The sequence below is a fragment of the Dendrobium catenatum genome, unplaced genomic scaffold, assembly GCF_001605985.2.
Source record: "Dendrobium catenatum unplaced genomic scaffold, ASM160598v2 fragScaff_scaffold_1132, whole genome shotgun sequence".
Taxonomy (NCBI): domain Eukaryota; kingdom Viridiplantae; phylum Streptophyta; class Magnoliopsida; order Asparagales; family Orchidaceae; genus Dendrobium; species Dendrobium catenatum.
In genome coordinates this window covers 496668-509208 of record NW_021319594.1, presented here as the reverse complement: position 1 = coordinate 509208, position 12541 = coordinate 496668, and the positions used below count along the sequence as shown (strand labels likewise).

Here is a 12541-nt window from a genome sequence, read left to right as displayed (position 1 = left end):
TATGGATGAGTTGGTGGAGGGAGTAGTGAGGGAAGTTTGTTGGGAAGCAGAGGTGGGAATAAGGAGAAGGGGAGGAATTTCTTGTGATGGAGGTGGAGGGGGAGGTGAGACTGTGGTTTTACAGGGAAATTGATATTCATTAAAGGAGACGTGCCGAGAGATATAAAGTTTCTTGGTGTGGAGATCGAAGCAGCGAAACCCCTTGTGAGAAGTAGAGTATCCGAGAAAGAGACAAGGATGAGATCGTGGTTCGAATTTGTTTGAGGTGTGAGGCTTTAACCACGGAAAACAAAGACAGCCAAAGAATCTCAGATGATTGTATGAGGGAGGTTTGTCGTGAAGAAGCTGATAGGGAATTTTCCCGTTGAGCGATGAGGTGGGAAGTCGGTTAATGAGGTAGTTGGAGGTTTGTAATGCCTCGGCCCAGAATGTCGACGGCATATAGGAAGCGTGAAGCAGTGTTCGGGTAGTCTCTAGGAGGTGGCGATGTTTCCTTTCGGAGACACCATTTTGTTCGGGTGTATATGGACAACTGAATTCATGATGAATGCCATGGTTGAGAAGGAATGTTCGAAGGTCGTGATCGGTGTACTCGCCACCACCATCTGAGCGTAGAGTTTTAATTGAGGTGTTAAACTGATTGCGAATTAAGCTATAAAACTGTTGAAATTTAATTTTGGTTTCGTTTTTGGTGTGCATGAGATATAGCCAGCAGAAATGAGTTGAATCATCAATAAAAATTATAAAATAGTGGAAACCAAAGAGAGAGGGAATAGGCGATGGTCCCCAAACATCTGTATGTATTAGATTGAAGGGAGTAGTTACATTGGGTACATGTTTAGAGAAAGGTAACTTGTGGCTTTTAGCCACTTTACAAGAAGTGCAAAAGAAATCTAAACTCTTAGCGCTAAACTTAGGTAGTAGACTAGATAGATGTGCCATCGAACGGGAATGAGGATGGCCCAGACGAGCATGCCAAAGTGCTGTGGAGTCCCGGGTGGCTGAGAGAGCTTGAGCAGGAGCTGAGAAGGAAAGCTGGATGAGGTAGATCCCGTCGCGATTACGACCATGGAGAAGAGTTTTGTTGTCCTAAAGATCCTTAAGTGTAAAGCCAGTAGAATCGAATAAGATAGAGCAATTATTGTCTTGTGTTAGCTTGGAAATGGATAGTAAGTTATGAGCTAGAGAAGGAACGTGAAGGAGGTTGTGAAGTTTGAGCTTACGGGATGAGTCTGGAAGAGGTAAGAGACCGGCACCTGTGTGGTGGATGGGAAGGGAAGAACCACTTGCTGTATAGATAGTGTCTTGTCCATTGTATGGAGTTGAATGTTGCAGGTTGGTAAGGTCCGGTGTCAAATGTGTCGATGCACCTGAGTCTAGCACCCAGTCAGTTGTGATAGCCGTAGGCGTCTGAGCAAGAAGGGCTCGATTGTTTGTTGGAGGAGCGGTGTAGTTTGATTTAAATCTGTGCCAGCAAACGGATGCTAGGTGGCCAGTTTTTCCGCAAATTTGACAGGTCGGTCGTTCGGAGGATCTGGGTGTGGTAGCAGCGGGTCTAGGTGAAGAATTGCTGGGACTGAAGGGAGCTCCTCTGCCCCTGTTTCCTCTGTAGTTTGAGCTGCGGCCTCTTCCTCATGAGGCAAACAGAGCCTGCGGTTCTGTAGTAGGTGTGAGTTCTTGTTGAAGTTCATTTTGAAGATTTATTTCTTCACTGCTTAATAATGAGTATAGAGATTCAAGAGTTATGGGCAGCGGTGAAATTCGAATGGCTGCCTTGAATGGGTTGTAGGAAGCGGGTAGCCCTTTGAGTGTATAAAGTATGATGTCTTCGGTTTCTATTTTGCTCCCAGCAGCTGCTATGTTATCCACTAAGGATTTGATCTTGGCCAGATACTGAGAGACCGACTGATCTTTCATCTGAACGTTGTGAAGTTCATTTTTGAGCTGGAGCACTCTCGACCGGTTCACTGGCTGGAGACGCAGCTCCAGCGCTGTCCAGATCTCATTTGAAGTTTTCAGATGCAAGATGTACGGTAGTACCGAAGCAGAAATGGTAGAGAACAGGGCTGAGACTAGGTTCTGATCCACTAGTCTCCAAAGCTTGTAATCTGCATCATTGGAGTCATCCGGGCAGGATAGAGAGCTTGTAATGTAGCCGTCAAAGCCGTTTGCTGCAAACACTTGATAGATCTGAAGTCTCCAAATCGGATAGTTGTCAATGGTGAGATGAGTGTGGACTATGGATTTGAGGTTGTTTATCAGAAATTTCAAGGCGGGCGGAATGACCGTTGCTGCCATAGTTGACGATAGGGTGGAAGTAGATCTGGATTGAGTGGAGGAGTCTTGCTCCGCCATTGTTGTCGATGAGACGCAGAAATCCCAGGTTCACTGCAAGTATATTTATGAGAGATTAAAAAATTGTTTGATTTTTCAAACCGAATTTTCAAATATACTTCAAGTCCTTAATTTGAGCTCATTTGTAGTCAGATCGGATCACTTTCGGTGTCAATGGATTCGTGTAGTCATGACATTTAATTTTACTATAAGTTTACTGAAATAGCTCAAATAGCCCTAAACTTAATCCCGGAAGTTTTTAAATCGAAAATGCATTGAGATTCATGCCTTATCAAGTCAATTTTTTATGATCTATCATTTTTTTTTTTTTCAAAACTCTTAAACATACATGCCATGTCTCTTTTCTTCTGCAAAAATCTGAATTTCTCCCTATTAGTTATTTTTTAAGCCTTATTGCCGATCGTAAATAACAGTAAAAAATGGCTTTCTCTTTCATTACTGAATTAAAAAATATATATATCTTACAAAAGAATTATTTTGTATTATACATTCTCCAGGTTCCCTCAACATATGATAAGGCTACACGCTCAAATCTAAGGTAACTGATACAAAGGATCAAACCATTAATAATTCAAAATTGACACTTGGTAAACTTCAACTGGAAGCTTGCAGTGTTGCTCAAGCACTGCAGCAATTAAACCAGAAATTTCACCTTAGAAATCACAACAAGAATTTGTCAGTTATAAGTTTAAGATTGTTGCGGGCTAGGATATTCGTGATGGTAAGTAAAAGAAATTCACGTCTTAGCATTACACAATTATTCAACTCACAAATAGAGAGAATAGGAACACCATCTTTTTTTATGTAGAAAATCCCTTTACGGGGTCACTCCCAATTTAAATGAATCTACTAATGTATGAATATATTACAAAGATTGATTCATCCTTGAACTTGAGGATGATTAGATTATAATAGTCAACTATCGGGTAGAAATCTAGCAATGAATAAGGGTCAGATAGAAATCTGATGATGGTAGGTAGTCGGGCGTAAATCCTGCGTCAGTTGGTGACTAGATGAAAGTTAGGCCACAATTGGTGGTATAGTTGGTGGCCGGGTGAAAGTTTGGAGAAAGTCTGGTAACGATCGGTGGCCGGGCGGTGATCGAGTAGGAGTCAAGTGGCAAGTGAACTCTATGATTTCTCTTTATCCCCTCCCTTCCTTGCTTTCTCCCCTCTCAGTGAAGAATGATGGGTCTATATTTATAATTTTTTGGAAGTGACATGACCAATAAATAGGAAGAAGATCAAAGGAATGTTGGAAGTATTTCAAATGAACTGCTGATATTGACTTCATTGATCGTAGACTGGCTATTGAGTATTTTAGTGCCTTAATGATATTAAAAGTCAGCAATCTTAGGCTCATTGGATTCGTCTTGTCGAGCCACTCAATTTTACTATAAGCATGTCACATTTGGATGTCATTTAGTCATCCAATTTATATTTTGAGCCTTCCAAATGTGCATGGACTATAAGTTTGGTTAAATCAGAGTAAGTGTAAGTCATTGAGTTCATCTTTTTGAGATGTTCAGTTCGACTGTATGTTTGTTGAAATTGGAGTTTGGCTGGTCATGAATTTAATTTTGAAAATTTCCATTCAAAATTGCCTCGATATTTGTGTCCGTTCAAAAAAAATATTTGATGATGTATCAATTATTATATATTTTTCTTTAAAAGATGTTTTTAAATATGAATAAGAGTTTATTTTCTTGCTAGTAAATAGAAGTATATAATTTCTCTCTTCTACTCCATGCACTTACCATTCAAGAGTAATACTCTTGTACTCTACTTCACCGTCTTAGCTTGAGAAGCCATCACTTTTTGACAACATAAGTGTTAAATCTAGTGAAATTTTTTGGCAATGTAATCTAGGATTTAAGTCTATTAATTCATTAAAAACTAAAAATTTAATTTTTTTTGTTTACAATATAAGTTATTTATTCACTTTAATTTAAATTATCATTAATAAATAATATAATTAAAAATTAATTTCAAAATTAAATAATTTAACTAAGAATATAATTATTATTTAGAATATTAATTATCTAACTTAACTGGTAATATAACTTAGAGATATTAACTAGCTTTATTATCTAATTACTATTATAAATATTAATAACATAACTTATTATATAAGTACTGTTGCGTCCAGGAGTATTCGCGGCGGTAGAGAAACACAAAGTTTATCGTCTTAGCGTTGTACGAAAATCCGGCACGCAATTAGATAAGGAGAAAGGGTCTAGCATTTATGAGACACCAAGATTTTTACGTGGAAAACCCCTGTAAAAGGGGGAAAAACCACGGGGCCTAGCCCAGTTTGAATGAATCCACTAGTATTGCAGTCGATTACAAATGAGGCCCTTCCCTAGGAGAAGGCCTTAGCTTGATGTACATCTTATGGAGTACATTACATGATGTAAATACAAAGAATCACTATTGACATGTTCGCTTTGTTAGAAGGACTGCAGTCGGCGGGCGACGTAGGTCAGGAGGACCGTAATCAGCTGGCGACAGAGGACTGCAGTCGGCGAGTGACATAAGTCAGGAGGACCGTAGTTGGCGGGAGACGAAGGTCGGAAAGATTGTAGTCGGGGGGCGACATAAGTCATTTAATTATTATTTATATTATTAATTATCTAATTAATTTTCAATTTTAATTTATATTAATTAAATTAATTCCTAATTAATTATAGACTATTTGCTTCTTCTATTTTCCTTCTGCCTGCGTTCACTTCTTCAGCTCCTTCGACGACGTTCGTCCAGTCGAATTGGAAGTCGCGGAAGTTCGCCGTTCGTCCTGTTGGATCAGGCGTAGCGACGGGAGCTCGCTACCTGTGAAGGTAACTGTCGTTCTCTCTTTCGCGCGCTTCTTCAACCAAATCCCGTAAATCCGCCGAACTCGAGGATTTAGCAAATCGGGGAATCACGGAAAAAAGAGGGAAACATAGGATTTATTCCGCCGTGAGATCTACCCGCTGCTTAAATCCTGTTGCCAAACAGCCCCTTCGTCTTCCCGGAATCCTGACGCAACTGTCTTCCCCAGTTTCCTACTCCCAGCGATGAAAACCAGTTGATTTTGGCACAGAGAAACTGAAACGGCGTTTTGCTAAGCTATTTCTCTTGTTTTCTCTCCTATATCTTTGGTGAGTTTTTCCCTCTTTTTCCTCCTTTTACCTTATGTAGCTGATTTATCATTCTTTTCAATCTCCCCCGTTATTTTTTAAGGACTCTATTGAATTTGAATCTGTAAGATTTGATTAACTCTATAAAGTCTATCGATTGATGAGTTTTTCTGTATCTATTAAAGAGGTTCGGAAGAAAATTATTCCATTTGGTTTTATTTTTTCTTCTTTTGGGGGAGGCGTTTAATTTTGTGCAGTCTAGAGCGATTTGTTTTTTTTTTTCTTTTCAAGGCTTGTGAGGACTGCTGAAGTAGTTGTCGTGAACTAGTTCGGTGTAGGAGGAAGCTTTTATAGTAATCGCATTTTTTTTAAATAAATGACAGATTTGGTTCATTTTACTATTGTCATTGTAATGAAGTAATAAGGAAAACATGTTAGCATGTACTTGTTTCTGTTTTGCTCTTGAGCAAATGGACCAGTTGTTGTTACACGGTTTGAATGGGAGTTGGATATCTGTATGCTATGTGATTGCTGTGCTGCTTATGATTTATGTAGAAAGCATGTGTTCATATGTAAGAGCCAAGTTCATATACGTGGTGGAAGATAAACTACTTGCATCTGCATTTAGGGCTGTAAACTAGTTGAGCCAAGTTTGAGTCACCCCAGCTGGAGCTTCAGCTCGAGCTCAAAAGCTTGCTTGTCTTCAAATGAACTAAAGAAAGGAAGACCATGTCCCTTTGCTTGATTACAAGTATGACAAAATAAAAGAAGAAGGCATAGATCAAGTGGGTTGTTGTTTTCAGATAGCAACTACTGTAGCGTGATGAGGATAGCCCAACTGCCGGTGCCATAGATCCGGGACAGAACTGGTGTTGAAGTAAGCATATTCCAGAGGTGGTTGAGGGGCGAGTTTGATTGGATAAAGATCATTATGGCTGGGACCTTGAAGTAGGAATTGATTGGTTTGCAAATCCTTTAATTGAAAACCATTTGAGTCAAAAGATATTAAACAAGAGTTATTATTAGCAAGAAGCCTTTGGATGGAGAGAAGATTGTGAGAAAGAGAAGGAACATGATATTGAGGTTGAATTTAGAGCTTAAGTGTGGGTGTAGGAAGCAAACCTTGTACGATAGCTGCAATTGGGAGTTGTTGGCCATTTTAAACAGAAATTTGTTGCTTCCCATAGTAAGGTTTTGGTTGTTGTAGTTGATTGAAATCAGGTGTGAGATATAAGGATGCGCTTGTACCCAAAAATCAGTCTTCAGTTGATGAAATTTCACTGGCAGCTAAATCAGACAGAGTAGCCGAAGAAGATTGATAGTTGAGATATGTGCGAGACTAGCAATGCGCTGCAGTATGACCCTTTTTCTGGCAAATCTGACATTCAGTGATAGTTGTTGTAGAGTGAGCACCATGCTGAAAATATTATCTTCCACCACGGTAGCCACGGTAAGGTGGACGTGCATGATTTGAGGGGTGAAATGGAGCATGACCATAAGAGCGGCCACAAGTAGTGTTGAGAGCAGCAGGAGCTTCATAAATATGAACCTCACGAAGAGCTTCAACCGCTATATTAACCTCTTCACTAAAAAGGAGTGAATATAGATCATCAAGAGTGGAAGGTTGTAAGTTGGTGCGAATGGCCGTTTTAAAAGCATGATACGAAGTAGGTAATCCATTCAATGTATATAGAATAATGTCTTCGAGATCAATTTGAGAGCCTACAACGGAGATAGCATCAACTTTAGCTTTGATCGTATATAAGTATTGAGTCATGGTTTGATCCTTCATTGTAATGTGATGTAGTTCACTCTTGAATTGTAGAAGATGGGATCAGTTTGAAGACAGCAAGCGCTTATCTACTGTCTACCATACATCTGTACAAGTGTTGAGATTCATAATGTATGGTAGTAGAGAAGGTGAAATAATAGAATACAGCGTTGTAGTAAGTTTTTGGTCTATTAGTGCCCATGGATTGTAAGCAGGATTTGGGGAGGGAATGTCATTTGTAATGAATAAAAACTTGGGAGGCGATGGAGTAGAACCAGTTAAAAAACCATCAAAACAATTCGCAGTGAACACTTTAAGGGGCTATTTGGTAGAATCTAGGATTTCATTTAAGTAGGATTTTTTAAATCCTTCAAATCCGGATTTACGAAATCCTACGGATTTACGAAATCCTGAGGGAGTTAAATCCTGAAAACTGTTTGGTAACCTTCATGATAAATCCTATGTGACTGTTTGAGTATTCCATTCAGGGTTTAAGGAGGCTGAAAGATTTGGGCAGAGTTTCTTCCTTCCTGCGCCAGAGGATTTCGGAAATCCGCCGAACGAGAGGATTTCTGAAATCCGGGATTTACGACGAAAAGGCGGAATTTTCCGTCTATTGCGGCTTTGATTTTCCGTGAGATTTGGTTTTGCGTTTTAGGCCGTTTGGCTGGATTTCACCTCAAATCCGCCTCAAATCCGGCCTAAATCCGCATACCAAACAGCCCCTAAAGAATCTACGATCTCCACATCAAATGATTATCTGTAGTGTGTGGAGCATTTACCATGCTTTTCACATTGGTAAGAAAGAACTTCAATTGAGCGGAGATGTGAAGCTCTGAAGTAAGGTTGCTGGAAGTTCTGAGCTCCCCAGTGGTTTGAGAAGACTCATTTATCTTTGGAGTGTTCATTGATGCAAGATACTATGACGATGCAATAAAGCTAAAAAAACTCTGATACCATATAAAACATATAAAAGCATACTAAATACTAACAGAGATTAACAGAGAACTAGGAGAACAAGGAAAGCTTAAACCAGTATTCTTCTTCTTTGTTTTATCCATCATTTTCCATCCCATCAATAGTTCACAAGTTACTGTTTTATATATCAGGTACCTCGTGGAGATAGAATAGATGAGATTACATTAAGGGCTGAGATCAAACAATAATAAAGCTGTTTCCATTAGCATTAGCATATGTAGTGGAGCAGGCACGGTAATTATAGTAGGGAATAATCCCTGTTTGAGCCAACACAGATTGCCTTAACAAGAATCAGGCTGGGGGGCACACAGCTAAGGAGTATGTAATGGGGAGTTGGTTAAACTCAAAGGTGGTAGGAAGTTCATTGCTGTAAGTAGTGATTGTAATGGGCAATAAATTTTGGCGTTTTTGAAAATAGTAAATATAGAAGAAAAGTGTACCTGAAAAGGGATTATTCGGAATGAAATTGCTTTTCTTCTTCTCCTTTATTCTTATCCCCAGCTTTTTCTCCTCTACTGTACATAATATCTTCTTGTTCTTGGGAGTAAGATTTTTGTACTGTCAATGGATAAATTTAAATCCAGCTAAAGTGGTTTGCGCAGACCATTGACAAACTTGGTAACAACAGTCCTCTATAACCTTCTCCCAACTCTTTGGCTTTGGCTTTGGCTTAGGCTTTTTGAATAATTATTTTCTATTTATTATTGTTAAGTGCTATATTAGATTATAATGCTGTACTAGGCTCATCTTCTAACACAATTCTTATGTTACACTTGTTCTATCTTTTTTTTTTTCCTTCTAATTCTATCAAGTAATTCTATGTATTTTTCTTATATGTGCTTCTTTTGTCTTTTATCGTGTATATGTCTAAACCATTTAGGCTATTTTATAATATTTTATCCTCAATAGGCTTTACTGCTCCTATTTTATAATATTTTATTATGTGAAATGATTTTTCTTTATTAGATTTAAATGATACTTTGACTTTTAACAAGACAATGGTAAAAAAGGATTCATGTAGCCGACCCCACATAGTGGAACAAAGGCTTGATGTTGTTGTTGTAGGCTCTACTGCTCCTAACCCTCTAATATGAGTTTTTATCACACATAGTGGGATAAAGGCTTGATGTTGTTGTTGTTGTATCTAAATTTCTCATTTTCAACACTCAAAACATAGCTATCAGAGTCTTATGTGTTACCCAACATTGGGATCTCGTGTAGTTAAACATCAGAAAACTCAACCTAGTCTCCATTATATCATCTTTATCATATTATAAAAATTAACTGCCAAATTTTAACTCTAAGAGCCATTACCTTGCTAGTTCTTAGATTTCATAAACAAAAGATCCAAATTACTTCAAAGTATCATAAGTTTCATTTGATATCATGCAATTTGATTGTTGCCAATCTTAAATCCACTAAAATTGCATTTCATCTATCAATTTTTTGTATTTTTCTTTGTTGTTCAAACTTTTGATTTACTTCAAACAGGCCATCTGCAAGAACTATAACATTTAAAAAAAAATTCAACGTAATGCATGTTTTCATTTTTTTGAACGCTTTCTGTAGTACTAAAAAAAGAAATAAGAACATTACCCTCACACTATTTGTATCTTGGCATAATTGATTCAATAGTTTTGAAAATGATTCATCCTTTTCTGATGGAACGCTTTTCCATCATCTTGCTTTTATGAAGGGAGATCAGATATTCTATAGGTAAGAGAAGAAAAAAACCTATCTCATACAAATACTATGTTGAAACGAAATTTTATGCCTTGACATTATTTTCTTTGTATACTTTTTTTGTTCTGTTGATTAGAAGCTATGATGACCATTGCTACTATTTGGAAAATAACAGAAATGGAGTCCCTTTCTATTGGTCATCTTATTCCTTCAGTTCAAGCTCATTTTCCTACAAGAAGACGATCTGCTGGTATCACATCAGAGGATTTTACAGGAGATACTTTGTTCGCTAGGAGGATCAAGAAGCAGAATGGCTGTTCTCGCCTCATCTCTCGTTCAAGAAGATCTCTGTATCAAGGTATGTAGCCTCGAGTGCTGGTCTTTGATATTAAGCATTGAGCTCGTTGCATGGAACGAAATGACCGCATTTTGATCATTGAATGTAGATTATGTATGTCAAAATATCATTAATTGTTTTACATTATGTGACTTGTTAATATCATGTAACAAAAAATCTACCACAAAATAAAGAAATAATCATTCATTTTAACATTCCAAGTGAGAGATTGCATACCTTAAAATATGAATAAAGGATTTTTTTTTTTAATAAAGTGAAGAACTAAATTTCCAAATCCATGCTATATTGGCACAAATTTGGCGGATCGTACCTAATCCTCTGAAATTTCATGGGATTGCTGAAGTTTTGCCCCTGTGGATCTGACATCCTATGCCATTTGGTGCTTAGGTCTCCATATTAAGATGCACAAATGATATCTACCTTTGGGTATCTACTGCTTGCTGAAATCTAAGGAAGCACTTCCAGTGTTCAATTTCAATGAGGAAGCTTTTTGATTCGATTCTTTCAAATTTGATTGAACCTTTTTGACAGCATATGCTTACAAACTTAAGTTTCAGATTTTCAGGAATTTGCAAAACCCTCGCATCTTTTGCCAGCAACTGAAGTGACAACATATCCCTTGCATCCATCTGAAGAGATTATTTCTTCTCTGGAATTGGATCAGTTAAGCTCATTCTACGTGGTAGAGCTGCGCACAAGCAGAGACTTTGGGTCTTGTTTGGGAGATCTAAATGCTGCAATATTGCTGTGTTTGATAGATGAGAATGGTAAATCAATCCTGCAAAGGATTTCTTCTGTTTCACTAGAACGCCCACGCCCAAGAAAAGATAAAGACACCATAATCTCTGAATACATCCCCTTCCAGAGAGCCTCAGTTGATTTTGTCACCTTTAAAGGGCCAAAGTTAGAAAAGATAGCAGCACTTTGGATTGGCCTTGAATCTGGTAAGTGTCAGATCTTATAAAAAAAAATTATGGATTTCATTCGCAGTTTCTTTCTATTCATTATTTTCAACCGAAGATCAGGTTCTTGGAGAGTGGATACTGTTGGTCTAAAAGTTATTAGTGCGAGCCCCACAACTACATCATTAGCTGGAGAGAAAGAGAGCTATTTTGCAGGTATGCAGTATAAATTCGAGGGAAATAGCTTACCACTTGGTGATGGAGGATTGCCAGTTGCAGAGCTGAGGCCTCTCCTTGTTACTCAAATGGTCGAGGACGACATTTCCGCCCTGTCGAGCATCGATTCCTCTGCAGCAACTCTGTATTCTGATGCTGAGCTTTCAAAAGAAGGAAGCATGAGAGAGTATGCTGATCTGAAATTCTCATTGTTGCTTTATGACATTATCCTCATCATCATCGGCACAACGATTTTAGCCGTCTCTTCAATTGAGGTCAATGCTTATTCTTTCTTAGCTGGTGGTATTGGTGGTTTTCTTTATCTTTTGCTGCTTCAGAGATCAGTTGATGGTTTATCAGTTCCATTATCATCAGCAGAAGATGTCAAGTTAGAAGACTCATTGCAAAGTTATGGAGGTCTGAAGAAACCAGCGATGAGTCTAGCCTTTGTAATGGCCGCCATTGTTGTGTCATCTAAGCATTGGATGGGAGCAACAAATATGGTGTTTTCTCCTGCAGAGCTTTTTGCTGGAGTTGCAGGATTTCTTACATGTAAGATAGCTGTTGTGCTTGCTGCATTCAAGCCAATACAACTGACCACGAAGGAAAAGAAAATTGAGTGAACTTTGTATATGTCATATAATTTGATAATATTCACCCTTGCATGAATTTCTGCTAGGTAAAGATAAGCTGAGCACCAAGGCAGAAGCTTGCTTAAATCTGTCAGCGAATACATGCACTCAATAAACATTAGATTAATACTCGATTACTGATTAATTAATTTTCTTTAATATGATTGTTTTTTAGAGTAAAGTTATCAACTTTCAAAATTTTTAACAAGCATACATGATTTCAATCTCTTTGTGGGTTGGAGTTGATTAGATTGATGTAGGTTGGAGATTTCAAGTCTCACTGTAGCTCATGATCTTAAATTTAATCATCACCAACAATTATCTTCAAATCTTCATGATATGCCTTATAAGGTTTTCGAAGATTTTTTTAATGTAAGATTAAAGGCCACATTATTAATAATTAATTTTGTTGCGTATAAAAAATTCATATTAATTTTATGTTAAGATATAACATATATATATATATATAGGTGAAAAAAATGAAAAATTAAATCACAGGGTCTTAGTATATTGTTAATTACAAATGAT

The 12541-nt window shown here is 37.7% G+C and overlaps 1 protein-coding gene across 2 annotated transcripts; it reads left to right on the top strand.

The window, feature by feature from the left end:
• The first annotated feature begins 5091 nt into the window (after positions 1-5091).
• LOC110111033 lies at positions 5092-12034 on the top strand. 2 transcript variants are annotated; one of them, XM_020842724.2, is made up of 4 exons: positions 5092-5494; positions 10081-10263; positions 10821-11207; positions 11289-12034. In XM_020842724.2, the coding sequence occupies exons 2-4, from the start codon at positions 10083-10085 to the stop codon at positions 12002-12004; spliced, it is 1284 nt and encodes a 427-aa protein (XP_020698383.2). In that variant the 5' UTR covers positions 5092-5494; positions 10081-10082; the 3' UTR covers positions 12005-12034. The 2 variants fall into 2 exon arrangements, with proteins under 2 accessions (XP_020698383.2, XP_028554596.1); XM_028698763.1 differs by lacking the exon at positions 5092-5494 and having other exon boundaries at positions 10829-11207.
• The last annotated feature ends 507 nt before the right edge of the window (positions 12035-12541 follow it).

Bases quoted from the DNA above. Each gene is read 5' to 3' on its own strand.
- LOC110111033 (XM_020842724.2), top strand. From the start codon at position 10,083: ATGGAGTCCCTTTCTATTGGTCATCTTATTCCTTCAGTTCAAGCTCAT. The intron at 10,264-10,820 runs GTATGTAGCCTC...CTTAAGTTTCAG, and splicing joins AAGAAGATCTCTGTATCAAG to ATTTTCAGGAATTTGCAAAA. The intron at 11,208-11,288 runs GTAAGTGTCAGA...ACCGAAGATCAG, and splicing joins TTGGATTGGCCTTGAATCTG to GTTCTTGGAGAGTGGATACT.